Source organism: Sinocyclocheilus grahami, unplaced genomic scaffold (assembly GCF_001515645.1).
Source record: "Sinocyclocheilus grahami isolate Dianchi unplaced genomic scaffold, SAMN03320097.WGS_v1.1 scaffold9.1, whole genome shotgun sequence".
NCBI classification, from domain to species: Eukaryota; Metazoa; Chordata; class Actinopteri; order Cypriniformes; family Cyprinidae; genus Sinocyclocheilus; species Sinocyclocheilus grahami.
This window is the reverse complement of record NW_015505188.1, coordinates 265,177-292,484: the sequence shown is the minus strand read 5'-3', so window position 1 is coordinate 292,484 and position 27,308 is coordinate 265,177. Positions and strand designations below refer to the sequence as shown.

The window sequence follows — 27,308 nt, the reverse complement described above, 5'->3', positions numbered from 1 at the left end:
GTGGCCACTGGGAGGCAGTCATGATTTTTTTTTTATACATTATAGCACATGACCATAAATTGGTTCAGGCACATGGAGTGACATATCTGCCATTCCCAAGAAATCTAATGCAGAGGGTTCAACGAGTCCTTAATTATTTACACTGAATTTTAAAATTAAAAGACCGATCAAATATTTCTGTTTATGTTTAGCTGGCCTTCGTTCATCCCTATAGTAACAGTGGCTTTGCATTTACTGACATGTCGCCTGGATTTTTGTTAGTTTGTTTACTAAGAAGCTACTTTGTTGTTTTCATGTGATGTCAACATAATGCGACCATGAGGGGGCGACACGCTCCATGTAGAACGCAACAATGATAAGTCCTCATTGTTCTATTCGTATGTTCATGTGTAAAACTGTTTAATTAGCAAAACAAATCACCCAGGGCGACCATAAGTAACAGTTAGCTGTTTAATAAACTGAGCTGTTGCCCCTTCACTGTTGCCCTAATCATGGGGGTAGGTCTATTTTTATCTCTCTCTCTCTCTCTCTCTCTTACACACACACAGTCTGGTCAGCTATCCTTGTGGGGACTCTCCATAGGCGTAATGGTTTTTATACTGTACAGACCGTATATTCTATTGCCCTACACCAACCCTACCCCTAAACCTACCCCTCACAGGAAACTTTCTGCATTTTTAGATTTTCAAAAAACTTCATTCTGTATGATTTATAAGCTTTTGTACCCGTGGGGACCACAATTTAGGTCCCCATGAGTCTGTAGTCAGGTTTAAGTCCCCACCAGGATATATAAACCAGTACACACACACACACACACACACACACGCACACCCTAAAAGGGCTTTTCACACTCTCTCATTGGCCATTGGGGTGGTGTGTGTGTGTGTGTGTGAACCTGTCAGAGCTGATCCGAGCGCACAGCTGATCCATCTACAGATCGAGTAAGTACAGTCATTCATTTCTGCCGTAACATTTATCACGAGTTTTAAGAATAACAACAGGCAGATTTTAATTTCGTTGTGAAACTTAACATCAAAACTTCTAAATTCATTTTATAAAGTTAGTTTGGCAGGCATTTCAGTATAGTGTCTTTCTCGTGTAAGCGCTGGATTTTGATTGCAGACCAAATGGACTTTTATTGTGTCTTTAGTGTGTAAAATGAGTGAAGTGCTATATCACTATCTGCTTACTTGCAAATATTTTCAGCGCAGCAAACGCACCTGTACACCTCAAACTCAATAACTCGCTTCATCAAGTTTCTTATAGCACTATCTATAAATGTACGCTACTGCAAATTCAAATGACTTAGACATTTGTTGATTTAGCAGAATCATTCGTCTATGCGGAACATTATTTTCATATTGTGGTCGTCTGCATTTTCTCGCCAGAACTTGATAAGTATGAGGACTGTTTTAAGTGATTAATGTAACACATACTTGAAGTTTTATATATAATGCATATACATGTATTCTGCATGTATAATGCCGTAATGCTTTATATCTTAATCAGGCTATTTAAAGGCAATTTTTAATAATAAATGTAACTACAGATATACTGTATATTTTAATATTTCACTATTAATTGTTATACCATTACACAGTATTATAGGATATAATCAGCATCCAGCTCTGTTATATCATTATACCCTTTAAAGGTGTAACCAAGAATAGATATTAAAATGTCTGCAGATATTTGCAGGTATCGTTATGAATACCTCTGTAATGTATTATATGTGCAGGCTTCAAATAAAGTGTTACAGATTATTATTATTATTATTATAAAAGTTGAGTGACAATTACCAGTGAAGGATAATGAACATAATGGGAAAAGGTCCTTAATAAATTGTGTCTTGGAAATTCTTCCTTCCTGGCCTGCAATGAGGTTGTGAGTTAGTCTTTGTGTCTGTTGTGTGTGTGTTTGTGTGTGTGTGTGTGTGTGTGTGTGTGTGTGTGTGTGTGTGTCTGAGGGTCTAGCTTGTGTGACCTGTGTGTTGTGTGAGTATAACTAAGGTCAAAAGCTATGACATTTCTGTCATTCACTGCCATTTATTTATTATGTTTATTCTGTTCCTGGTTAGCATCTTAAACATCTTGTTGTTGTACTGTTTACCACTTGTCTTTAGGCTATTACTATGTCTGTCATTATATGTTAAATATAACCGTGACATTACATTACCTGATCATTGCTCAGGATGGGGGCTAGAAATGCTGGAATCCCATCATGGTTGTAGCTGTAAGTCCATGAACTTGCTCCACTCAGAATCCTTGTGATGTAACAGAGTAGAATGACATGTAATGGGATGTGTCTTGTAGTAGTATGTCTTATAGCAAACAGAGTCTTTAAAATAGCCATACCAATCTTTTTTTGTGCTGGACATTTACACACTTTTTTCTTTATTGCATTTGTTATTTTTTTTTGCATTTGATTACGATTGATTTGACAAATCACACACACACACACACACACACACACACACACACACACACACACACACACACACGTTTGTTTTTGTGAAAAGTGGGGACATCCCATAGGCGTAATGGTTTTTATACTGTACAGACCGTATATTCTATTGCCCTACACCAACCCTACCCCTAAACCTACCCCTCACAGGAAACTTTGTGCTATTTCAGATTTTCAATACACTCCATTCTGTGTGATTTATAAGCGTTTTGAAAAGTGGGGACATGGGGTAATGTCCTGAAAAGTCACCTTCTCCTTGTAATACCTATGTCATACCTTTGTCATTGCTTTGTTTGGTTGCTCGCTGCTGGATGCTGTGCAGGGACATCATCACTTACCGGGATAAACCGTGTCTTAAAAAAGCTTACCTAAATATAAGTTAATTAGATGAAAACAAAGCTGTTGTTAAATGCACATAGCAGTATTAAGATATTATTATATCTTAATAATATTAATAGTTTTTTGCATGTTTAGATATTTAAACTCAGCACACACATTTTGACTTGGTAGTCCCACTCTTTGCTCTCCTGATCTGAGACTCTTATCAGGGGTCATACCATGGCTAAGCTTGTTAAACCTCTCAGGCAAGTCACTTTCTGACAAGACATGACTCTCATGCTCCCTATAGAAAGAACATGGCAATGCTGCTGAAGATCCTGTCCAGTAATGCCTAGTCTTAAGAGGTTTAAGCTATTATTAGATTAGATTTGACAAAAGCCTTTATCAGTGTTCATTTATTATAACTTTAATAATAATTATGAGTCTTTCCTTAATAGACTTTCCTGTAGCTTGAACAGTGGAGTATGTTGCTAGCAATGGGTTTGTGGGTTTTATTACCAGGGAAAGCTGAACTGATAAAATGTAAATGTATAATTTGAATGCAATGTTAGTTGACAAAGTGTTTGCCAAATGCATAAATGTAAATTTTTAATGCAATACTGAACAGGATCTTCATATATATATATATATATATATATATATATATATATATATATATATATATATATATATATATATATATATGTGATACATGTGAGCTGTATGTAAATGAAACAAATTGTTTTAAATGTTTACGTTAAAGACCTTTGCTGTCTTGACTATTTGAACAGTTTGTCCTGTACAGCTCATATAACAAACTCCTACTATTTAACTTTATGACGACTGTTATGGTCCACCCAAAAAATGAAAATTTTGTAATCATTTTCTCACCCTCATGTTGTTCTAAACCTGTATGAGTTTCTTTTTTTCTGTTGAGCACAAAAGAAGAGATTTTGAAGAATGTTGGAAACAGTTGCTGGTAGCCATTGATCTCTGTAGTATTTATTTACTATGGAAGTCAATGGCTACCAGTAATTATTTTGTGCTCAATAGAAGAAAGAGAGAATATTCATATTTGACTGAACTATCCCTTTAAACGCACCAACCTGTGATTTCCACTATTGACAGATGACAATATTTATGATACGTTTATAAAACAACAGTTGGACTAAAAACTGAAAGGTTTTTCCTTTGCATTTTTTTTTTTTAAGTTTTGTGTACAGACAACAACGCTGTCAAAATGATCCCTGCTCTCACAGTTCCACAAAAATGCCTAAAACGTGGTATTATGCATGTCAGGCTAGAAGTCAATGTAAAAATGTGGCTATGTCACTTTGTAAAGAAACAATACATGCCTGCACACATACACATTCCTATAGACTGAACATGTAATATGCATGCGTATGACATCACCATTGTCACAAATTCACGTTTTCATAGTTTACATGGAGACGATAACGATTTCAAAAATGTGCGCTTTGAAATCCATTTTCAAAAGTTTGCATTTTCAGGCTCACAAAACACCGTTGTCATGTAGATGAATGGGCAAAATGCATAAAAAGTTTTCCAGTTTTAGTTGAAAACTGTGTTGTGTAAACAGTCCCTTAGAGTTCTTGGAGGAAGAACACTATTATATCAGAAGATTATGAAAATTGTGATTCCTCATGTTATGAGTTCAGTAGAATTGAGAGCTCAAACTCTGGGTTCCTGAAACACCATATAAGGCTCACTGAGTGAAGTGGTACCCCATTCTCTGCTGTAGTACTGCTGGATCTCTGCTCTGTTATTATACTGGGCCTATTGTGTTTCAGTTGTGAGGATCTGGTAGAATGCTGATGCTTTCAGTTTGCTTATTTAGGAGCAGAGGAGCCCCTACACACACACACACACACACACACACACACACACACAGCTGTTCTTTGATGGACTAAACATCAAGATTGTAACCAGTCATTACTAGATATTCCCATTTCAAAAACTATTCTTAACACTTTCAAAGGTTTTTTTTTTTAAACATGACTAATGGGTAATTATAGTTCAGTCTCATCACCATCTTTAGTCTGTCCTTCCAAACACACAATTTTGATGGACTAAACATCAAGATTGTAACCAGTCATTACTAGATATTCCCATTTCAAAAACTATTCTTAACACTTTCAAAGGTTTTTTTTAAAAACATGACTAATGGGTAATTATAGTTCAGTCTCATCACCATCTTTAGTCTGTCCTTCCAAACACACAATGGTACATTCCCTACAGCAGCTCTCTTAGGGCTCCCATGGGTTGACCGTCCACCACATGCCAGGTCTATGTTATATGGGTGAAAACATGATGATGTCATTATATATGTATGAGTAAAGCTGTGTTTGTTTTGTTATGGCAGCTTGGTGACTAGGTAACTATATCTGTGGATTCATGAATGATAATTTAGGAAGACATGCTCTGAACGGTGCTGTTTGGGTAATGTCATGTATTACAGCTGAGTGTGACTAACAAGATGATGGCTTACAGGCTCTTTTCAGACCAGATGCATTAGCTCCACTTGTTCTTCAGGTTCTTCATGTTATTGTTCAGAAATGTCTTTACAATATACTCTTAAAAATAAAGCTTCCAAAAGGTTGTTTACACAGAAATGCCATAGAAGAACCATTTTTTACTCCCCAAAGAACCTTTCAGTGAACAGTTCTTAATAGAAGAACCTTTTCCCGCTATAAAATAACATTTATTCCCACTATAAAGACCCTTTTGTACAATGGAAAAGTTCCATGCACCAATTCTAATGAAGAACCTTTATTTGTATACTGTATGTGTGGGATCAAAGAGATGTGTAAAATTAACAATAGTAATTTCTAAATTGAATGATAGTTTTCCTTAAAACGTGTTCCTCTGACCATCATCATCTATTTGATAGATAATAGACCTCAGAAAAGAAAAAAAAAGAAGACAATTAGCAGGAGTGTGTTTTGCATTGAAAATAAAAAATGAAATGTTTATTCAGCAAGCACGTATTGAATTGTCCAAAACTGACAGTAAAGACATTTATTATTAATTTTACAAAAGGTTTCATTTATTTCATATAAACGCTGTTCTTGTGAACATTATATTCATGAATATATATATTCATGAAAGTGCATTACAGTTTCCACATTAATATTAAGCAGCACAACTGTTTTCAACATTGATGACAGTAATAAATGTTTCAGCATATTAGAATGATTTCTGAAGGATAAACAGTCATTTAAAATTGTAATAATATCACATAATATTGCTGATTTTACTGTGATTTAAATGCAGCCTTGGTGAGCATAAGAGAATCTTACTGACCCCCAACGTTTTTTGAGGTATTAAATGGTCAGTGGGGTCTGTGAAAATACCTGATACACATTTAGCAAGTTTAATCATTTTATGCTATATTGCATGCTTCTTGGAATTTGAATCTTGTCATTTATGCTGGTCTAAGCAGTTGTTTGTTTTTATGTAAGAATCTTTTTTTGGGGGGGATTGTACGTGTTATTACAATTTTTGTTAGTAGGAAAATAGCAGTAAACTTGCTGAAACTGAAATATACTAAAATACACCTGTGTTGGGTGTTGATGGATCAGCTTGTCTGATGAATGGTTTGCCCTCAAAGTTGAGCTGCACTTCAGTGGTGTAGAGTGTCAGTGCAAGAGGAGTTTCCCAAATGCAGGAGCTCAGCAAATTAGGAAAGGGAATTGCTAGTTTTACAGGTTGGTTTAAAGCCTTGCATGGACTGTGAAATGAAAAAGTAAAAGGAGTCTATATTTGTGTGTAAGATGATTGCTGAATTAACTTGTTTTCGCATTCTCCTTTTTATAAATATGTGACACCTCTGTATGTTAAGCTTATGAATACATCTGTTTTAATCAAGAACTCTTTTATTTGTTTTTCAACAGTGCCATGTCCTCGGGGAAGTAATCAGGATGGTACTCAAACATATTATTAGAGGAACCTGCTGTAATTTGAGCTTCTGATCAACCAAACTTTCTTCAGTTGTGACTCCACCCTTGTTTTTCCAAATTGAGGTGTTGCTATCATCTTAATCACACACCAGGAATTTTTCTCCCTAACTCAGATACCGTGAGTTAATGATATGGACAAAATGGAAAGTGCAACCCAGGAGTCCAGAGCTGAACGGATAGCTCGCTACAAAGCAGAGAGACGCCGAGAACTGGCTGAACGTTACGGCAGCCAGGAGGAGGAGCTTCCGTCAAAGTGGTCGAGAAGAGAGAGGAAAGGACGTGGCGTCTGTGACTCTACCTATGCAGATAAGTCTGTTTCAGGAGGTATGAATGGAGGGATGGGGAGGAATGGACAAACGCTACTAGAAGAGAGGCCTGGTCCTGAAAAGATCTCCAATGGGTGTAAGGTGAATGCGCGTGGAGAGAACACACACCAAAACAGGTGAGCTTTCCTGTGCCTTTGTAGCATACAAAGATTTGTGACATTCCTCTCTCTTATATTCCAATATAATTTTAAATCATATTGAAAACATCAAGTTCTTTACTTTACTTAAGCACATTCCTGGTTTTGTTGTGGACATAACGGGACATTAATTGCAAGGAGGGAGTCATGGAAAATCTTCTGCAAATGTTTAGGAAGATCACGCTTTGAATATATTCTAATCCTCATTAGGTTTTGCAATATTTCCCTGTACACTAAAAATATTTAGGCCAAACTTATTTGAATTTGAATTTCACTGTTTTAACACAAACTAATAAACAATGTGATGTGTGTTTGACAATCATATAAACGAAACAGGTAAGATTTCTGTACTCAAAATATTATGGCATTTTCTGTTATTCACAATTTGTATCTGTCTGGTTTTATTTAAATAATATTTTTAAATGGTATTCATTCAACTTGCTTAGAATCAGCATGCATCTGTTTATTGTGAAAACAATTACATTAATTCAGCTGAAAAGTATAAATATGCTTAAAATATGGCTGTAGTTGTGGATTAGTTAAAAAGTATGAGATTGAAACAAAGTTGATTTATTGATGATAAATCTGGTTATTGCGTATTTAAAACACATTCAGTTTATTAGTACTATTATAGAAATCATATTTGTTTAATTTATTTATGACTGGCAAAAATGCATCACATTATGTTTATTAGTTTCCTTATGTCAAAACGGTGTAATCCAAATGGATGGAAATTATACATGCAATTCAAATAAATCTTACATTTCCAGCTACACTTTTATCATTCTCTTTATTTACCCCTGTCACTCTGGTCTCTCAGCTGTCCCTTCCTTGCACACTTTATTTCCTCCAGTTCTTGTCTCTATTTGAAGTCTTCTGCCTCTCTCCAGGGAATGTTTGTTGGGCTCGTATGGTACAGTGGCTGGGGAAAACCCTCCAGACTCCCATGGGCCCTCAACCCCTGACATTCCCCAGTTACACACTCATGTATCAGTAGGCCAGCTGAAGAATGCTCTTCTACAGCAAACCTCGAGCCCAGCTCCATCAGATAGAGTGTAGGGACGCCTCAGTGTGTGTGTTCATTTCCTGCTTCATTCTGTTTGCATTACCTCAGGCAAAACTTTTTCAGTTATTTGGCCAGTGCTAATGCTAACACCAGAATTTTACATTATAATGATAGTTCATAAAGTGTCCACTTTAAAATATGTTTGAAATTGTATTCACAACAGTCTTATAAAAGCTGTATATATTTTAATATATAATACATATTAATATAATGTGTATACACACTACCATTCAAAAGTTTGGGGTCAGTAAGAATTTATTTTTCTTTAAGAAGTTATTACTTTTATTCTGTAGGGATGCATTAAATTGGTCAAACGTGACAGTAAAGATATGTATAATGTTACAAAAGATTTTTATTTCAAATAAATGCTGTTATTTTGAACTATCCAAAAGTCTTGAAAAAATGTATCACAGTTTCTACAAAAATATTAAGCAACACAACTGTTTTTAACATTTAAAAACATAAAATGATGTTAATAAGAAATGTTTCTTGAGCAGCAAATCAGCATATTAGAATGATTTCTGAAGGATCATGTGACACTGATTATGTGACACTGATTCTGGTTATTCACAGGAATAAATTACGTTTTAAAATGTATTCAAAATCGGAAAAAGTTGTTTATAAATTGTAATAGTATTTCACATTATTGCTGTTTTCATATGTTTTTGTTCAAGAAATGGCAGCCTTGGCGAGCATAACAGACTTCTTTCAAAAACAGCAAAAAATCTTACTGACCCCCAATTTGAACAGTAGTGTATAAATATAAATGTAAATATATAAATATAATTTAAAAATAGCTCCGGTTGAATCAACAAATTAATAGACTTAATTCATCCGCACATACAGTATATGTTATGCTCAACATGTTTTTAAAGACTTTCAAACATTTAAAATCTTTTTAAAAAATGTTTACATTATTTATTTTTTTTGTAAAAATTCTAACTATTCTAAATTCTAAACGTACTAAACAATATTTTAAGCATTGGATTCAATGTTGGCTGGATCTGTATCCTTGTATGCTAAATATTCAATTTTGGGGTTCACTAGACTTTATGTGTATCTCTTTATGTTATATAAATTGTGTTCTGTGCACATTTTGTGGTGGTAACACAATGCTAATGTGCACCCATAGTTTTGGGACAGTGTGATTGATGCTGTCTAACACTCTACCATCTTCAGTGCAGTGAGGAGTAGCAAAGAAAAGGAGTCCTTTTCTAATCTTTTCCTTTGACTCATTCCTTCTTTCTCTGTTTCTTTTTCCCACATCCACACATTCTTCCTCTCCTCCATCTGTTGTGGTCTGTCTACTCAAATATTAGAGCCACTGATGGTGGCGTGGTGGCCTTGACTCTTGACATAGCACTTCAACCAGGTGCCGAGGGAAGTCGTCGGCATGCCCGCAGATACATGCCAGGGAATCCTGCAGGGAGCCGCAAAAATAATGAACGCTTTCGTACTCAACCCGTTACAGCCAGTGAGATAAAGGACAGCTGCGGGTATGGAGACGCCTGTCTCTGATCTCCACTTAGGCCTGCAGTGTGCTTACAGCAGTTGCTTACTACCTAGTCACATTAACTTTATTGGGTGTTTTGCCTGTCATCCTGTTTTCATGTGACAAGAACCACTCATATATGCAGATGCCTCTGATTCATTGCATACATACAGTACCGTTCAGAATTTTGCGAGCAGTTTTTTTTAAATTATTAATACTTTCATTCAAGGAAGCTTTGAATTGATCAAACGTGAAGGTAAAGACATTTATAATGTTACAAAAGATTTTGAACTTAAAAGGTTATTTTTAAATTGTAGTAATATTTTGCAATGTTACTGTCTTACTGTGCATTTTTTTAAATAAAAATAATCTTGGTGAGAATAAGAGACTTCTTTCAAAAACATTTAAAAATTGCATTAACCCCAAACTTTTGAACAGTAGTGTATGTACATAAATGGGAGCATGTTTCTGCCACAGGATAAAAAATGTATGGTATTAATAAAAGCTAATTGTGACTTTTTATCTCACAGTTCAGACTTTTCCCCCCTTGCAATTCTGTTTCAATTCAGTCTTTTTTTGCAGAATTGCGAGATGTAAACTCGCAATTGCAAGAAAAAAGTCTGAATTGTGACAAGAAAATGATCAATTACATTTTATTTTCTTCAGTGGTGGAAACATAATAACAGAGATGACAAATGTAAACTCAGCATTCTGAGAAAATGTCAGAATTAGGAGATAGAAACTTAGAATTGCAAGGAAAATATCAGAATTCTGACTTTGCATCTCACAATTCTGCCTTTTTTCTCAGAATTGCGAGTTCTCAGAATTCAAAACAAAAAAAGTCTGAATTGTGAGATAAAAAAGTTGTAATTGCCTTTTTATTTTTGTGGGTAGGATTAAGGGATGTAGAATATGGTCATGCAGAATAAGACATATAACATATGTGTTTTATAATGAACAGCCAATATGATAATTCTATAATTCTAACACTAAACTAAAGTGTTACCACATTCATGTATACACACACACACGCACACACACACACACACACACACACACACACACACACACACACAGCTGTGTGTACATTAATGAAGAAGAAAAAATTAACTTAAATGATTTTAGCAAATGGCTGCAATATAACAAAGAGTGAAAAATTTAAGGGGGTCTGAATACTTTCCGTACCCACTGTATATATATATATACAGTATATATGTATGTATGTATGTATGTATGTATGTATGTATGTGTGTGTGTGTGTGTGTAGACCTTGTTGGATTATTGCATAGTGACAAGCAAATGTTTAAGAAAGAAAGTGCTGGGTGTGTTGCTATTTAGTTTGAAAGTAAAATCAAAGGACTTTTTATTGCTATAAAAATAAACCGTTCAATATCATAACTACCTGGAATATATTAACAGATGTCAGAGTTCATAAGTCAGCACAGTCCTTTCCTTTGAGTCAGGAAATGAGTTCAGCATGCATCTTATGTGCTTGATAGCATTATCAAACAGGGTGTGTGTGAGAGCTCATAGTTTTAATAGTTAGCATTATGCCATGCTTATAACCTGCGCAGATGTGTCGGTGTCTGTCACAATGCCTGTAGTGCAGGAGAGGCTTGTTAAAGCAGATCTGGCGTGAAGTCATCTCACTTTTTTCTGTGTATCACTTACTTTGCATGAGAAGGACTGAGTGAATGGTTGAGTGTGAGTTTGATTGTCCGGTCCTGTTACTTTGATCATTCTAATTAATTGATTTATTTCACAGAAGAATGGACAATGAAAATCAAGACTCCTCGCAAAGTAAGTGCATAAAATTGCTGCATTTTTTTATTTAAGTAATTAAGTAATTAATGTGGTGCCAAAGCTAAAACCTGCAGTTAGAAGCTCATTGCACTTTTTCAGCAGTTTTGAATTGAATTATTGATGAAGAAAATTAAGCTAAAACTCTGAAAACTCATGGAATTGAATAGAAAAAAAACGTGATAAGGTAAATAGATGAAAACAAAGATGATGTTATAATACTGAAATATTTTTGCAATGCAAAAAAAATTAGGGGTTGGTATAATTTTTAACGCTTTTTTTTAAAAAGAAGTCTCTTATGCTAACCGAGGCTGCATTTATTTGATCAAAAATACAGTAAAAAAAATTATATTTTGAAATATTATTACAATTTAAAATAACTTCTTTTATTTTAATATATATAAAAATGTAATTTATTCCACCAGGCAAAGCTGAATTTTCAGCATCATTACTCCAGTCTTGAGTGTCACATGATCCTTCAGAAATCATTCTAATATGCTGATTTGCTGCTTAAGAAACATTTATTATTATGTTGCTTAATATTTTTGTGGAAATCATGATATATATTTTTTAAGATTATTTGATTTGCATTTACATGTATTAGTTTCCTTAGAAATACTTTGTAACATCATAAATGCTATTATTTTCATATTTTATCAATTTAATGCACCCTTGATTAAAGTATTGATTTGTTTGTAAAATAAAAAAGAAATCTTACTGACCCAAAACTTTGAACGGTAGTGTATATACTGTCGTTGGTACATATGGATGTGTTTTTTTGTAAATGGTTGCGTAGCTGTAGTCTGAGTGGTCTTTTAAAAGTTTTGTAACTCTACCTCTACATAGTATTAACGCAACATAATACAAAATAACATTTTTATGATGGAGTAAAACGATGGATCAAAGCAAGACTGTGTGTGTAGTGAAAGTGTGCAGGATACCATAGTAAACCAAAACATAAACACACTCTTACACACTTTTGCACATGCATATATTTTAAGTAAGTGGATACTGTCGTAAACAGTTATAATGACCTCTGTTTTATTACCAGAGAGAAGATAAATCTTACAAGGTTATATTAGAGCAAGCTGATAGAGTGACAAACATTAGGCATGCTTTTTAGGACATATAATCATCGAATCATCTAAAAACATTAAGTTCACACATGACCTGAGAGACAAACAGAGGGAAGAAGTGTGTGTGTGTATGTGTGTGTTTGAGATCAGCTGTAAATCTGCCAGTCAAGAGAAATACGCACAGGTGAAGAATACATCTGCCAGGCTGTTTGTGCGTTTGGCCAAACACAGTGCAATGAGTTTATGAGTGTGTGAGAGAGTATGTATGATATGTTTGTTAGCCATTTAGTGATCTCACACAGACATTTTAATACGATCTAAGGTGAATCAAATGCACATCTGAGTGTACGTATGCATTTAGATAGCTATAGTTTGTGGCCAAATTTGTCCTCAGAACTGAGTGAAATCTGACAAAACAAAACCCCTCTTTAGGGACATCCTCAATTACAAAAACAATATAAATCATATTTTAAATAATTCTGAAACAGCAAAATGTCTTTTAATGTAAAGGTTTGAGTTACAGTTAATTCATTATAATTAACTTAATCAACTTAATCAAAACAGTAGTAGTTATGGTATGTTCTCAATTAGATAAACATGTGTCTGTGTGTGTAAATTATCAGGGTGAGTTCACTCAGTTTACATTGTGCCACATTAGGAGTAATGCAGTCTAATGCAGTAAAATCCATGTGTGTGACTTGGAGAGCCTTGTCCACATGTAATGGTGTGCTTGTTGTTTTTCTTGCAGTGGATGTAAAGACAGATGACAGAGCCAAGATGAGTGTAGCTGCCAAGATGTCTCTGTTTAAAGTAGGTGAAACAAGAGCCCACCATATCGCTTTAGCAACTGCTGCAGGCTGAAAAGAAAAAGGTCATTGCCATGGATGGAATACACACACACCTTGTATATATTTACCCGTGTGGGGACTTCCCAATTTACTGTTCTTAATATAAGCTAATTATAAATACTGTATACTTATCCATTACCATAAAATACACCTTTTGGTGTTTTAGTATTTAGTACTTTTATGACCTTGTCATGGCATCATTGTCTTATATTTTCAGAAATTACACACTCAGAACATTTACTCACATACAGAGATGTTTTTAATCTTCCAGAGTTTGTTCATAATAAAGTAAACATGAATTGTGAAAAATAATACGATGCTGCTAGGAAACATTAGACAATGAATTTTGAATACACTGTCATTAATTTACTAGGTATTTGTAATGTTGAGGTATTCTCTCTGTATTTCTGCTCCAGTATGTTTTTTCTTCTCTGTTCTTTTGCTTTGTCTGTCTTTGGGTCGTAGGTGGTAATAAGACACCTGGAGTGTTTGGTTACAGCGTGACCCACTGGGTTTCACTGGTTACTGTGTCTTCCTTACCCAGAGTGCCAACCCAGGCTCTATTTTATTCATTCTGCTGCTTCACCAGAGACAGAGACATTAAAAATGGCATTGCAATTTCATTTTCTTGGCGATACAGAAATTACAGGAATTGTTCACCCAACAATGATAATTCTGTCATTTAGTCATCCACATGTTGATGTGATTAATGATATTCATTCTTCTGTGGAGGTAGATTTCACAAAAGTGTTTCACGTACAATGAAAGTGAATTGTGACCAAACGTGGAGTATATTAGAGTGTATGACAACATGAATGTAAGACTGAAATCTGAAATCACTTTCATGGTCATTATTTGAGTTTGATGGCCCTTGGTCAGCATTCACATTCATTTTATGGAAAAGAATAGCATGAACATTCTGATATTTTTTTTTATTAATTTTTTATTTAATTGTTGTTGCGCCATCAGGAGTTGGAGAAGACAGCTTCACCTGAGGCGTCCTCGTTCCTCAAACCTCGCGCCAGTAATAGATTCCATGAGCGCAGAGTTCGCCGTAACAATGACCCTCGGGCACTCACTCAGCCAATCACCTTTGAGGAAACAGTTATTGCAGCGAGGTAGGCAGGACTTCTTTGATTCAACATTCTCATTTTGCAGCTTAACACTCCATCTGCAGAAGTGCCACTGCTACTTTAAACAGTAATTCTGAGAGTTAAAAACAAGCAGCGTATTGGGGAAAAAGATGATGAGCTTATTCACTGTCTATTATTTCTTCTTCAGTCCACAGTCGGGTGAGGCAGGTGAGGCTGAGCCTGTGGTTGAGGACGATGCTGGCACTAAACTATCGATGAGTGAGAAACTGGCTCTCTTCAACAAACTGTCTCAGCCAATATTGGGTGCTGTGGGGAGTCATGTGAGAGACAGCAGCCCTCTAGAGGCCTCTGAGAGACGCAGACAGAAGGGTGCTCGTTACCGCACACAGCCCATCACTGTGGATGAGGTCAATTTGGTAAGTGGACATACTGTATAGGTCTGCTTGTCTGTGATTACTAGAAGTCATCTCCATTTGCCACTTGTGGAGTGGATGTTAAATCTGTCCAGTGGTGAGCTAATCAGTATGGGTCTATCTATCTATCTATCTATCTATCTATCTATCTATCTATCTATCTATCTATCTATCTATCTATCTATCTATCTATCTATCTATCTATCTATCTATCTATCTATCTATCTATCTCTCTCCCCATTGGGAGTTTATTCTTTTATTATTTCAAGCAATATTTTTTAAAGAAAGAAAAAAACCCCACCACAGTAGTCTTGCTAGTTAGGTTAGTTAAGCAGTCTGGTGATGACACCAGCATCCTGTATCACCGGCATACAAAACACAACATAAATAAACTTTTTTTTCTACAGGGGATTGTTTGTTTTGTAACTTTAACTTCTAGAGTACCTGCTTTGGTTCTTTCAAAGACGTTGACAAGCTTTCTTCCACTTTTAGCTTCAGAAAGACCCTGTTCAGCTTCCTCGTCTTCATCTGGCAACTCACCTCTCTGACCGACAGCAGGCTGAATCCATCAATCTGAAGCCCAGTGAAGTGCGTCTCTCTGGGCTGAGCTCTTCACAGGAGTGGGGTTCCTCCTCCGAACTCACCTCATCACCCCATCTGAAGCCTACATCAGATAGCAACTCCCAGAATGCAGTGCAGATTAAAGGCATCTTGAAAAATAACTCTTCGGAGGGAGTGGTGTGGAGGAGTGAAAGCAGAGACAGGGATAACCTGAACGGACACGACCTGGAGCAGAATGGTAGGGAAAGGAGAGAGAGAGCAGTTATAGAGGAGAGACAGGTGTCACCTGTGGAACCGGCTCCTCTCTTGAGTGCTCCCTGGAGGCAGAGGGCAAAGAAGGAACCCTCTGCATCTTCTGGCAGAACATGGAGATCTGCTCCAAAGCCCGAGGAACGTCCATCTCTATCAGAGGACCTCCAGACTACAGAACAGAGCAGAGAATCAGCCATCAGTGACAGGTTCTCTCCCTTTCACTCTTTCGCTCTTTCTACCTTTCAAATGTTTGGGCTTATTAAGATTTACAGGAAGGGTGCATTCATTTGTTTAAACATGACAGTAAATAAACAATAAATGTAATGTTTTACCAGAATATATATAGTACTCTTTCGCAGTCAGTTTTTCAAACAATATTGATTAAAAAATACAAACAGATACAGATTATTGGTAGGTGCTGCTGACTTGAAACATTGCACATCCAATAAGAGTAAGGTGGTTCTTACTCTTACTCTGTATTATCTCTGTATTATTGAGACAGTCTCACTTCCTGTTTGGGATCCTTGGTATCAAAGTTCTTTTAATTAATTTAGATTAAATTCTTCACATGTATTCAGAATTCGTTATACACACAGAATTTAAAGATAACTCAATTCATTCTGATGTAAATTTGTCATATAATTGGAAGGTATAAATCTTTAAGTAATTGTAATTGGGAAGGATTGGGAGTTTAAACCATTAGTTATTTTAAAGTTAAAGTTATTTTAAAGTTTTGTGAGATTTTTATAAGTAGGTGGCACCAAAGTGCTCCTGTATAACAAATCATTGTGGCAGTGATACAAAGTAAGTCTCATTTCAGTACCTCAAAGTGTGCAAAGATACAGCCTCACTTCCTGATTTGTGTCTTCACCATAAAAATAGTTGATGTGCTTCTTTTAAACTACGTAGTATGAGGATTATGTACCCCAAATTAGGGGACGATCTGATGAAAGCTATTCACCTTATGCAAGCACATCCATTTTCAAGACTTTTGGTGTCAGCTGCTTCCAGACTGTTTTAATTCATTACAAAAACAATCTGTTATGCTGCTTCATATTGCAAACTGTATTGTATTTGCATTTGTTGTCATATTATTATTTATTATTTACTTTAAAATTATTATTTATTATTTTAATTGCACATTCACAGAAAATAGCTTACTTCTGCGTTAAAAAAATGAGGTGGATCGGGTTTGTTAAAATTGTATTATTATTATTATTATTTAATTCTGCATTGTTTTGGCCCTATTAAATGAGAAAATGTTTTCCACAGGGCGATAGACTCAGCAGGAACTGAGAAAGAAGAGGAGAAGCAAAGTGATAAAGCAAGGTGCAATATCAGTCTAAGCAGTGCGCCACAGGTTTGTGAACTGTATGTGTGTTGTACAGTAGATGATGATTTCATTGTATTTTTACAGAGAGCTAAAGTATCTAAGCGAATTTATCTAGGTCATATTTACTAGGAGGTTTATTCATATTTTTGTGAGTAAATAAATGCATAAGCATGCATGTTTGTGTTGTGCATTGGCATGTAGCATGTGAGTCACATGTGTCACTCTAATGTTTCCTCATGTCTTTCTCCTCCCTGGTTTCCACACTGCCCCCTGTAGGATGAGAATGTCCCTACAGCTGAGTCTAATCTTCAAACTCAATGCTGGGTAAGAATATTATGTGTGCTTTTACAGGTTTGATTGGAAGTGTTTCTGTTACTTTAACAGACTAAATGACCATATATCATTGCTTATTACTTTATGTGTTAAAAAGTGAGTTTCATTAGTTGTCGTTTCTTTGTATTCATTCTATTTAACTGACCATATATTTTTGTATTGGAAATGGAAGAGAATGAGATTTCATTAATCAACCTCCTCTCCTCTCCTCTCCTCTCCTCTCCTCTCCTCTCCTCTCAGGAGCCTATATTTTCCTCTATATACACTCGTTCAAGCTCCACACCTAAGTATGTGATGTTTTTCAATGAGGTGAGAATTTCTTTCATGTTTTTATGTCCATGTAGAACATTTGGTGTGAATTTTCATATGACTGAATGTAATGAATGTGTTCATAAACTGCTATTGCTCTAAGCATGTGCTTTTAAATATAACGTTGGTGCATCTGTTTTACTGTATAGTGTGTCGTGAATGTGTGTGTGTGTGTGTGTGTGTGTGTGTGTGTTTGCTGCCTTGCCATATTAAGATCTGCAGAATACATTTGAGCAAAACATTTTCAACATTTAACTGTCAATAATGGCATGTCATTGAATTGATTTAACTTTGACTGGCAGACCTAGACAATTGCTATTATTATACTCTTCTTTCTTTCTCCCTCTCTAGAGGAGTCTTTCTTATGAAGCTCAGGAGGTTTCCAACACAACTCAAACTCAACCACAGGTGACGGGGAGCGTCATGGTATTTTTAAAGATACATAGACACTACTGTTAAAAAGTCTGGGGCCAGTAAGATTAAAAAAATTGGTGCATCTGTTTTACTGTATAGTGTGTCGTGAATGTGTGTGTGTGTGTGTGTGTGTGTGTGTGTGTGTGTGTTTGCTGCCTTGCCATATTAAGATCTGCAGAATACATTTGAGCAAAACATTTTCAACATTTAACTGTCAATAATGGCATGTCATTGAATTGATTTAACTTTGACTGGCAGACCTAGACAATTGCTATTATTATACTCTTCTTTCTTTCTCCCTCTCTAGAGGAGTCTTTCTTATGAAGCTCAGGAGGTTTCCAACACAACTCAAACTCAACCACAGGTGACGGGGAGCGTCATGGTATTTTTAAAGATACATAGACACTACTGTTAAAAAGTCTGGGGCCAGTAAGATTAAAAAAAAGAAGAAATACCTTTATTCAGCAAGGATGCATTCAATTAGTCAAAGGTGAAAATAAAGACTTCTACATTGTTACAAAATTCTGCTGTTCTTCTGAACTTTCTATTCATGCAATAATGCTGAAAAAAATTATAACTTTCCACAAAAAATATTTATGCAACTACACAGCTGTTTTTAACATTGATAATAATAAGAAATTTTTTTTTTTTGCAGCAGCAAATCAGCAGCATATTAGAATGATTTCTGAAAGATCATGTGCCACTGAAGACTGGAGTAATGATGCTGAAACTTCAGCTTTGCCATCAGAGAAATAAATTACATTTTAAAATATATAATTAATTAGAAAACAGTTATTTTAAATTATAATATTTCATTTTATTGTGTATTTGTTCATATAAATCCAGCCTTGCTGAGCATATGAGACTTCTTTCCAAAACGTTAAAAAATCTTATCAAGCCCAAACTTTTGACCGTTAGTCTATTCAAACATTGAAATATAATAATGGATATTAGAATATATTAGAATATCAACTAATTCAGTTTGTCTGTTATTTCAGGCAAGCTTTGAGGAGGAAGACTCTCCCAAACTCATCTTTAAAGAAACACAAACCATGTGCTCCAGTGAAGTCCAAGAGAGTCAGATGTTTGGTGCTGAGATGACTTCTGAACACTCTTCACTACCAGCGTATCCAACCACTGGAGGAGACACAGAGTCAGACCTGAGCACTCTCTGTCAGACCAACACACAAATGTAAAGTCAGCATCTGTACATCTGTGAGGGATTTCCCTGTGTGTGAGAAGATATAAGTTAACGCTCTGTTTGTGTTTAGTTTGAGCTCAGCTGTAGCCGAGCACAGGCGTTCAGTTCGGCCATCCCGCAGGACCCAGGGTTCGAGGAATCCATTACGCGCTCTTGCTGCTCGAGAGGATATCCAACAGGATTTCATGCAGTCTGAAGAAAACAGCGAAATGGAGAATAATACAGGTTTAAAATGAAAATTTGTAACCGTTTTATATTCCTGAATTTTAATATAGACTTGTCAGCCAGTGACAATGACAGTTTTGCTGGTTAAACTATTTTGTCATGATTAATCTAATGTATTAACAGCGTTAAACATATTTAGCATCATAATTATTATATATATTTTTTAAACTTTATTATTCAAGCTATGAAAAATTCTAACTGCACCCCAGCTGATGTCTCTTCCTCTGGAAAAGGGAGCAGACCCACAGTGCCATACAACAAACTTATGCTCATCCAGGTTAAAGGTATGATAGTGTATCTAATATTCACCTGATATTCTTCTTTAATGCATCCCTGCTGAATAAATGTATTAATTAAAAATTTTACTGATCCCAAACCTTTTGAGTGGTAGTAAAGTTCTGCATTATTAGTATTAGGCACAGAAGCACAATTGATTCCTCAGGTTTTCATACTGCCATAAGATCCTCTGAGTTTCATGTGAGAGTGACATAGGTAATGTAGTCTGTGCATGTTTCTGTTCATCCAGGGTGGAGGCAGGTGCAGGTGCGGTTGGTGGAGCCAGTATCACGCTCTCTTAACAGTGGTGACTGCTTTCTGCTGGTCACACCATCACACTGCTTCCTCTGGACTGGCAAACTCTCCAACACCATTGAGAGAGAACAGGTACATCAGTTCACGCAGAAACAGAGTGATTCCTGTTTAAGCCCTTACAGCGTTTTTTTTGCATCTTCAACCGTATATTTTTGTGAGATAATCAGGAATTGGTTTTAGTTCCTGGATGTTGACTAATGGTTTGTTCTAGGCGTCTGAAATGGCCTCAGTGATTGTGACCCAGAGGGATCTAGGTTGTCAGGCAACAGGTGTTGTTCACCTGGATGAAGGTGTAAGTACAGACAGCCTGCAGGCAGCAGAGTTCTGGAACCTTCTCGGGGGACAGACCCATTATAAAGGCAAGAGACATAACAGAAAATGTTCTATAATAAACACTTTTATTTCTCAAAACTGCTCAGATGACATTTATATGTTTGTGCGTGCGTGTGTTTCTCTCTGCAGGTCCAGACAGTGCTGATGAGGATGAGCACTATGAGAGAGCCATATCAGAGTCAAACTGTATTTATAGGCTGCAGGGGGACAGACTCAGTCCTCATGAGCAGGGCTGGGCTGTCGTTCCAGACCTCAGTCTTCTGAACTCCTCTCAGGTCCTCGTCACCATACTATTAAAGAATGAATGACATGTACTTCACATGCAGTTGTTTTGTTTAACAGTTTGTGATTACACACAATGAAACCGCATTTAAGGTGTTTAGTGAAATGTAATGACAGTACTTTTTCCCGTTTTAGACTCTGCTGTTTGACTTCGGCAGCGAGCTCTATTTGTGGCACGGGAAAGACGTGGGCCCCAGCGAGAGGAAACTGGCCCTTCAGCTGGCTCAGCAGGTTTGGGACGGAGTGTATGACTACAGCAACTGCAGGATCAACCCTCTGGATCCCTCTGGTGGCAGTGCCCATATTCACAAGTAGGTTCCCTTTCATGGGAACTTCGAACTGCGTCCTCTAGGGGTCGCTATGGGGAACGCCTCGTCGAATCGGAGTATTTTCACATATTCAGCTACAGTGGGGTCTAAAAGTACACTGGTGAAAATACATCTGTTTTGCCTTCTTTTAATTGAATACAATTTTTATATTACAATTTATACTATCAGTACAACCACTGGAAACATTAACATGAATTTCAGAATATCTCAGTATATGGCTTTTCCCATTTTTTTTATTGAAAGCAGCATTTAAGCTGCATTAAGTCCATGTATAAATGCATACATTATGCAACACACACACACTGGTTTCCATGTTTTATGGGGACATTCCAAAGACATAATGGTTTTTATACAGTACAAATCGTATTTTATATCCCCTTACCCTAACCTTCCCCCTAAACCTACCCCTCAAACAAAACTTTCTGCATTTTTAGATTTTCAAAAAGCTTCCTTCTGGATGATTTATAAAATTGTTTCCTCATGGAGACCCAAAAAATGTCCACACAAGGTCAAAATTTATTGGGATTACTATCCTTGTGGGGACATTTGATCCTCGTATACACACACACACACACACACACACACACACACAATAAATTTAAAAAATACGTTTCATTATATTAAACATAACCTATTTTTGTCTTCACAAATAAATGTATTTATTTGTGTGTTCAGGCAGGGTATTGGACGGCCAGACTGGGCACTTTTTGTTTTTATATTACAATTTATACTATCAGTGCAACCACTGGAAACATTAACATGAATTTCAGAATATCTCAGTATATGGCTTTTCCCATTTTTTTTTATTGAAAGCAGCATTTAAGCTGCATTAAGTCCATGTATAAATGCATACATTATGCAACACACACACACTGGTTTCCATGTTTTATGGGGACATTCCAAAGACATAATGGTTTTTATACAGTACAAATCGTATTTTATATCCCCTTACCCTAACCTTCCCCCTAAACCTACCCCTCAAACAAAACTTTCTGCATTTTTAGATTTTCAAAAAGCTTCCTTCTGGATGATTTATAAAATTGTTTCCTCATGGAGACCCAAAAAATGTCCACACAAGGTCAAAATTTATTGGGATTACTATCCTTGTGGGGACATTTGATCCTCGTATACACACACACACACACACACACAATAAATTTAAAAAATACGTTTCATTATATTAAACATAACCTATTTTTGTCTTCACAAATAAATGTATTTATTTGTGTGTTCAGGCAGGGTATTGGACGGCCAGACTGGGCACTTTTTGGCCGTGTGTTTGACCAAAATGAGACGATACTGTTCAAAGAGAAGTTTGCTAACTCGTTTGAGCAGACAAAAGTGAACACAAATTGCATTGCTCCTTCCATACAAGAGGAGGTGAAGGTGAGGAGACTGAAATACACAAGTTAAGATAAACATATCTGTTCCTCTTTTATATGACTTCCACCTACAGTTAGTTGAAACAGAATTTCATGTTTTTTATGTTCAGAATTTATGTTCTTACTGTCCTCTAGTGACCAGTTTTCACTCATTTTGATTCATTTTTCCTGTCTTTTGTCTCTTCTCCAGACCCCCTCACTTAAGTCATCTCCCCAGCTAGTGTCAGCTGAGCAGTGGTCATGTGATGCCAGAGCTCTCTTCGGTGGAGTCTGTCTCTCAGAGGTGTCGCAAATTGCTCTGGATGGTGTGGATGTACGGAGGGGACGGGACACAGTCACTCTGAGTGATGGTCGGCAGGCGGCATTATGCACACTTGCAGTGAAAACGTGGCTTATTTCAGAGGGTGAGGAGTGTGAGGTTGCCCCAGAGAGCTTGGGACAGTTCAGTGAGGGCAGCACATATGCTGTGCGCTGGACATACAGCCTCACAGCCTTAGGTGAGTTAATGTGTGGGTAAGACCTTATAAACCGAATGGTTTTCTGTATATCAGCTATACGTATTATCATGGGAAATATTATTTATTTATTAATTTAATTATTAATTAATTAATTGTTTGTTAAAACTTTAAAACAGAATAATTAATTAATTTAGAAATAATTCAGAAAATAATTAAGGTTACTCTCATGATTTTTTAAGAAGAAAAGTAATTATAGTAATAACAATTTGAAGAATAATATTGCTTGAAGAAAAGGTGCAACACTCTCAGAAAAATAAACAACTTTATTGGTTAAAATCAAGTAACAACAAAGGTAATGTATTTTTATTTGTTACACTTTTAAAACAGAATAATAAACTAATTCTAGAGAGCGAGAGAGATTCACATTTTTAAAAATGGAAAAGTTTGAAAATTTAAATATTTTGTCTGTTTATATAATAGTTGTATAACTTATTCTGCATAAATGTAAACAATCTTCTGTTTGTGTCAGTTATTGTATTTTATTTTTTTTATTTCACAGGGGATCAAATGGCAATAGGTCAGGAACGATCTGCTCTTTTCATCTGGAAAGGGTGGCACTCCAATATCAGTGGGCGGGACCTGCCACCAGCACTGACCAATCAGTGTAGTTCTCAGCTGTTCGTAACAGAAGGGGAGGAGCCACCCTGTTTTCTGCAGTTGTTCCAGGGAGGAATGGTCATTTATAGACCACAACAAAGCAGAGACACAGGTCTGGTCATTGTGATATCTAATCCTCTCCCCTACTATGGGTCCAATTAATACATCTGACATGGTATGTTTGGTATGTGTTTCAGGAGGCTGGCATCTGTTCTGTGTGAGGGGTGATGTCCCAGTGGAGGGCAGTCTGTTGGAGGTACAGTGCTCTTGCTCCAGTCTGAGGTCTCGTGGCTCATTGATCTTGTTGAACAGCCAGCAGGGGACGATCTACCTGTGGCATGGCTGCAAAGCCCACAGCAAGGCATGTCAGGTGGCCAAGCAGACGGTCCAACGCCTCACACAAATGTAAGCAACTCCTTTAGAATTCTGTAAAAAGTATCATGTAAACCCATGACAAATAATGAAAGATGCACGTTGCCAGATTAGGAATGATTTCATGTGGTTAATGTGATGATTAGGTGCCCACCTGAGCTGAGTCTGAGAACTGGCAGATTTATGAATGTCCAGGAAGTGGAGGAGGGGAATGAGCCAGCAGACTTCTGGAATGCTATTGGACCAGAGGACAGGAAGTCATATGACTGCATGCTGCAAGGTGTGATGTATAACAAACTATGATAAATAACATGTGAACTTGTTACTCTTTGTCATGCAATGAACATTTTGACCCATTTTTCACAAGAGATTGTCTATGATTTTTATTCCTTTTAGATCCTGGTAAATTTAATTTTACCCCCCGCCTTTATCACCTGAGTGCCCAATCAGGAACTTTCAAAGGGGTGGAGCTTATTAGCCCCTCCCATTTAAATGGTGTAATTACAGCAATGCCCTTCCTTCAGGTTAAGTTATATGCCGTGCCACATCCAGGTGAGAGTAAGCAAGTTCACATACTGCACACAGAAGCATAAGAGTGCACATAAAGACTTTAACACTACACTTAACCTTAGGTTAACTTTTAACCCCTTTTAATGTTTAGTACTTACGGAAGTTGACAGACAAACAGTTAAAATTAGAAAATTTAGGTTATTTTTCTCTCAAACTTCAGCAATATTCCTCCTGGATAACTATCTGGAGGTGTATTTATGGCAAAGTTGTGAAGCTTCAATCTCACAGCGGCCCCACTGGGACAAAGAGAAGAAGTGTGCCATGGAGACTGCCTTACAGTACTGCAAAGGTAAATAGATATTAAAAAGCACAGATGCGGTTCAGAAGCCTTCTGTTTCTGATTTCTAAGTTATTTTGGGTGTTTTGCGTTCAGAGAGGAATCCCAGACGGCCTCCCATGGCATATCTTATTGATGAAGGGGCGGAGCCTCTCACCTTTACTAATATATTCCCTTCATGGGAGATGAGACTGACACAGGAAGTACAGGTGAGTGAGGACACATCATCATCATCATATACATGCGCATGTACAGAGTTATTTGATTTACACTGAAATCTTACTTAAATATTTGTTTGCGTTTTTTTTTCCAGGACTGCACAGTGCGTAAAAAGCTGACTTTGGTGCAGGATGCTCTAGCTGCCCTTAATAAGTCCCAGTTTCCCCTTAAGGATCTGCTGAAGAGACCTTTACCTGAAGGAGTGGATCCTTTACACTTGGAAAACTACCTGTCTCAGCATGATTTCAAGGTTTAACATTAAAACATAATAAAGATTATAATACAGTTTGACTGACAAGATGAGCTTCAAAAGTATCTGAATAGCAGCCTTTCACTGTCATCAGTTATTTTTATACTGTTTTTTTTTTCATCTAAAATTGAATTTTATATCAATACAAAGCCAGCCTTGTGTAGCCAAACCTTTGACTTACTGACATGTAAAGCAACAAATTACAGTTAATTTTATTTGTACATGCAGTTTAAGGGCTGTTTTATCTTATATATATTTTTTTAGATATTTAACAAATAGTAATTTAAATAATTAAGATATTTAATGAATTATTTCACAGACACATGTTTGGGGTCTTATGCTCATCAAGGGTGCCTTTATTTGATCAAAAATACAGAAAAAAACAGTGATACTGTAAAAATATGTGACCCTGGACCACAAAACCAGTCTTAAGTCACTGGGGTATATTTGTATATTGGTAAAATGATTGATTTTTCTTTTATGCCAAAAATCATTGGGATATTAAGTAAAGATCATGTTCCATGAAGATATTTTGTAAATTTCTTACCATAAATATATCAAAACTTAATTTTTGATTAGTAATATGCATTGCTAAGAACTTCATTTGGACAACTTTAAAGGCGATTTTCTCAGTATTTAGATTTTTTTGCACCCTCAGATTCCAGATTTTCAAATAGTTGTATCTCGGCCAAATGTTGTCCTATCCTAACAAACCATACACCAATGGAAAGCTTATTTATTCAGCTTTCATATGCTGTATAAATCTCAATTTCACAAAATTGACCCTTATGTTTTGTGGTCCAGGGTAACATATTATTACAGATTAAAATAATTTTTTTCTATTTGACTATATTTTAAAATATAATTTATTCATGTGATGGTAAAACTGAATTTTCAGCATCCATTACCCCAGTTTTCAGTGTCACATGACTCTTCAGAAATCATTATAATGTGCTGATTTGCTGCTCAAGAAACATTTCTTATTATCATCAGTGTTGAATACGGTTGTGCTGCTTTATATTTTTGTGTAATATCACTACATTTGCTTCATGCTTCTTTGATGAATACAATTTTACAAGAACAGCATTTATTTGACATTTTGTAATATTATAAATGGCTTTACTGTCACATGTATTTAAAGCATTCTAACTGAATAAAAGTATTAATTTCTTAAAAATAAATTTAATGAACCTAAACATTTGAATGGTATAACTTTGGGGGAAAAAGCAGAATATATGGATGTCTAGTTAACTACTAAGTGCCTTAAACATTACTCTGAATATCTTGGGTTCATAACTTGGGTTCCAAGCAGACTAAAAAGAAAAAATCTGTGTGCCTTTCAATGTCAGCCAATCAAATTAGAAAACAGAGGCTAATATCAAGTAAACTATTAAGTCCAGCAGGATATTGAAAAAAAAGATATAGCAGGTGAGGGTTAAGTAACTTACCTTTTTTTAATTTTTTTAGGTTGCTTTGGGAATGACATGGAATGACTACAACTGTCTATCAGATTTACAAAAAACGGACCTGAAGAAAAGTAAAGGACTTTACTGAGTGTCAGCAGCACTGTGACCTATGCTCAACAGAAGCAATATTTTAAAAGATGTGTTTGTAAGATGACATGTTCTTGATAGCACTCGTGCGTACAGTGTGAGTGTGTTAAACAGTGAGTTGTGAGTGTGTGTCCTTTCGGTCTGCTTCTTTTCAGTCTGCTGCTTTTTTAATGCCTAATGTCCAGCACTCATTTTGGCCAAAAGCTTTCTACTCAAAGCTAGACAGAACTGTTTACTCTGACTTTGAGAAATAGCTGCCATGTTTTTCTTTTCTTCCTCCCCATCCTCCATTGCAGCTGTTTCTCCTCCTTCTTTCTGTATCTCTCCCTGTCTGCCTCCTCTCTCCACAAAGCCGCACATGTGAATAGAGGTCTAATTGTTTTACTGAACTTAT

The 27,308-nt window shown here is 36.2% G+C and overlaps 1 protein-coding gene across 3 annotated transcripts; it reads left to right on the top strand.

Annotated features, from left to right (window-relative positions):
• Window positions 1-865: 865 nt before the first annotated feature.
• LOC107591458 (supervillin-like) lies at window positions 866-27,308 on the top strand. Of its 3 annotated transcripts, none has more exons than XM_016280613.1 (30): window positions 866-941; window positions 6,696-7,203; window positions 8,115-8,279; window positions 9,610-9,786; window positions 11,551-11,582; window positions 13,407-13,468; window positions 14,476-14,624; window positions 14,788-15,016; window positions 15,506-16,032; window positions 17,099-17,186; window positions 17,436-17,483; window positions 17,733-17,801; window positions 18,153-18,209; window positions 19,214-19,407; window positions 19,487-19,641; window positions 19,824-19,925; window positions 20,168-20,304; window positions 20,444-20,591; window positions 20,695-20,840; window positions 20,983-21,158; window positions 22,412-22,562; window positions 22,749-23,055; window positions 23,576-23,785; window positions 23,871-24,078; window positions 24,192-24,325; window positions 24,442-24,597; window positions 24,776-24,904; window positions 24,989-25,101; window positions 25,206-25,361; window positions 26,829-27,308. In XM_016280613.1, the coding sequence occupies exons 2-30, from the start codon at window positions 6,893-6,895 to the stop codon at window positions 26,913-26,915; spliced, it is 4,623 nt and encodes a 1,540-aa protein (XP_016136099.1). In that variant the 5' UTR covers window positions 866-941; window positions 6,696-6,892; the 3' UTR covers window positions 26,916-27,308. The 3 variants fall into 3 exon arrangements, with proteins under 3 accessions (XP_016136099.1, XP_016136093.1, XP_016136107.1); XM_016280607.1 differs by having other exon boundaries at window positions 11,548-11,582; XM_016280621.1 differs by lacking the exon at window positions 8,115-8,279 and having other exon boundaries at window positions 11,548-11,582.

Excerpts from the sequence above, each read along its gene's own strand:
- LOC107591458 (XM_016280607.1), top strand. The coding sequence starts at position 6,893 with ATGGACAAAATGGAAAGTGCAACCCAGGAGTCCAGAGCTGAACGGATA. Across the intron at positions 20,841-20,982 it reads GTCTTCTGAACTCCTCTCAG|ACTCTGCTGTTTGACTTCGG; the intron begins GTCCTCGTCACC and ends TTCCCGTTTTAG. Across the intron at positions 24,905-24,988 it reads TGCCTTACAGTACTGCAAAG|AGAGGAATCCCAGACGGCCT; the intron begins GTAAATAGATAT and ends TTTTGCGTTCAG.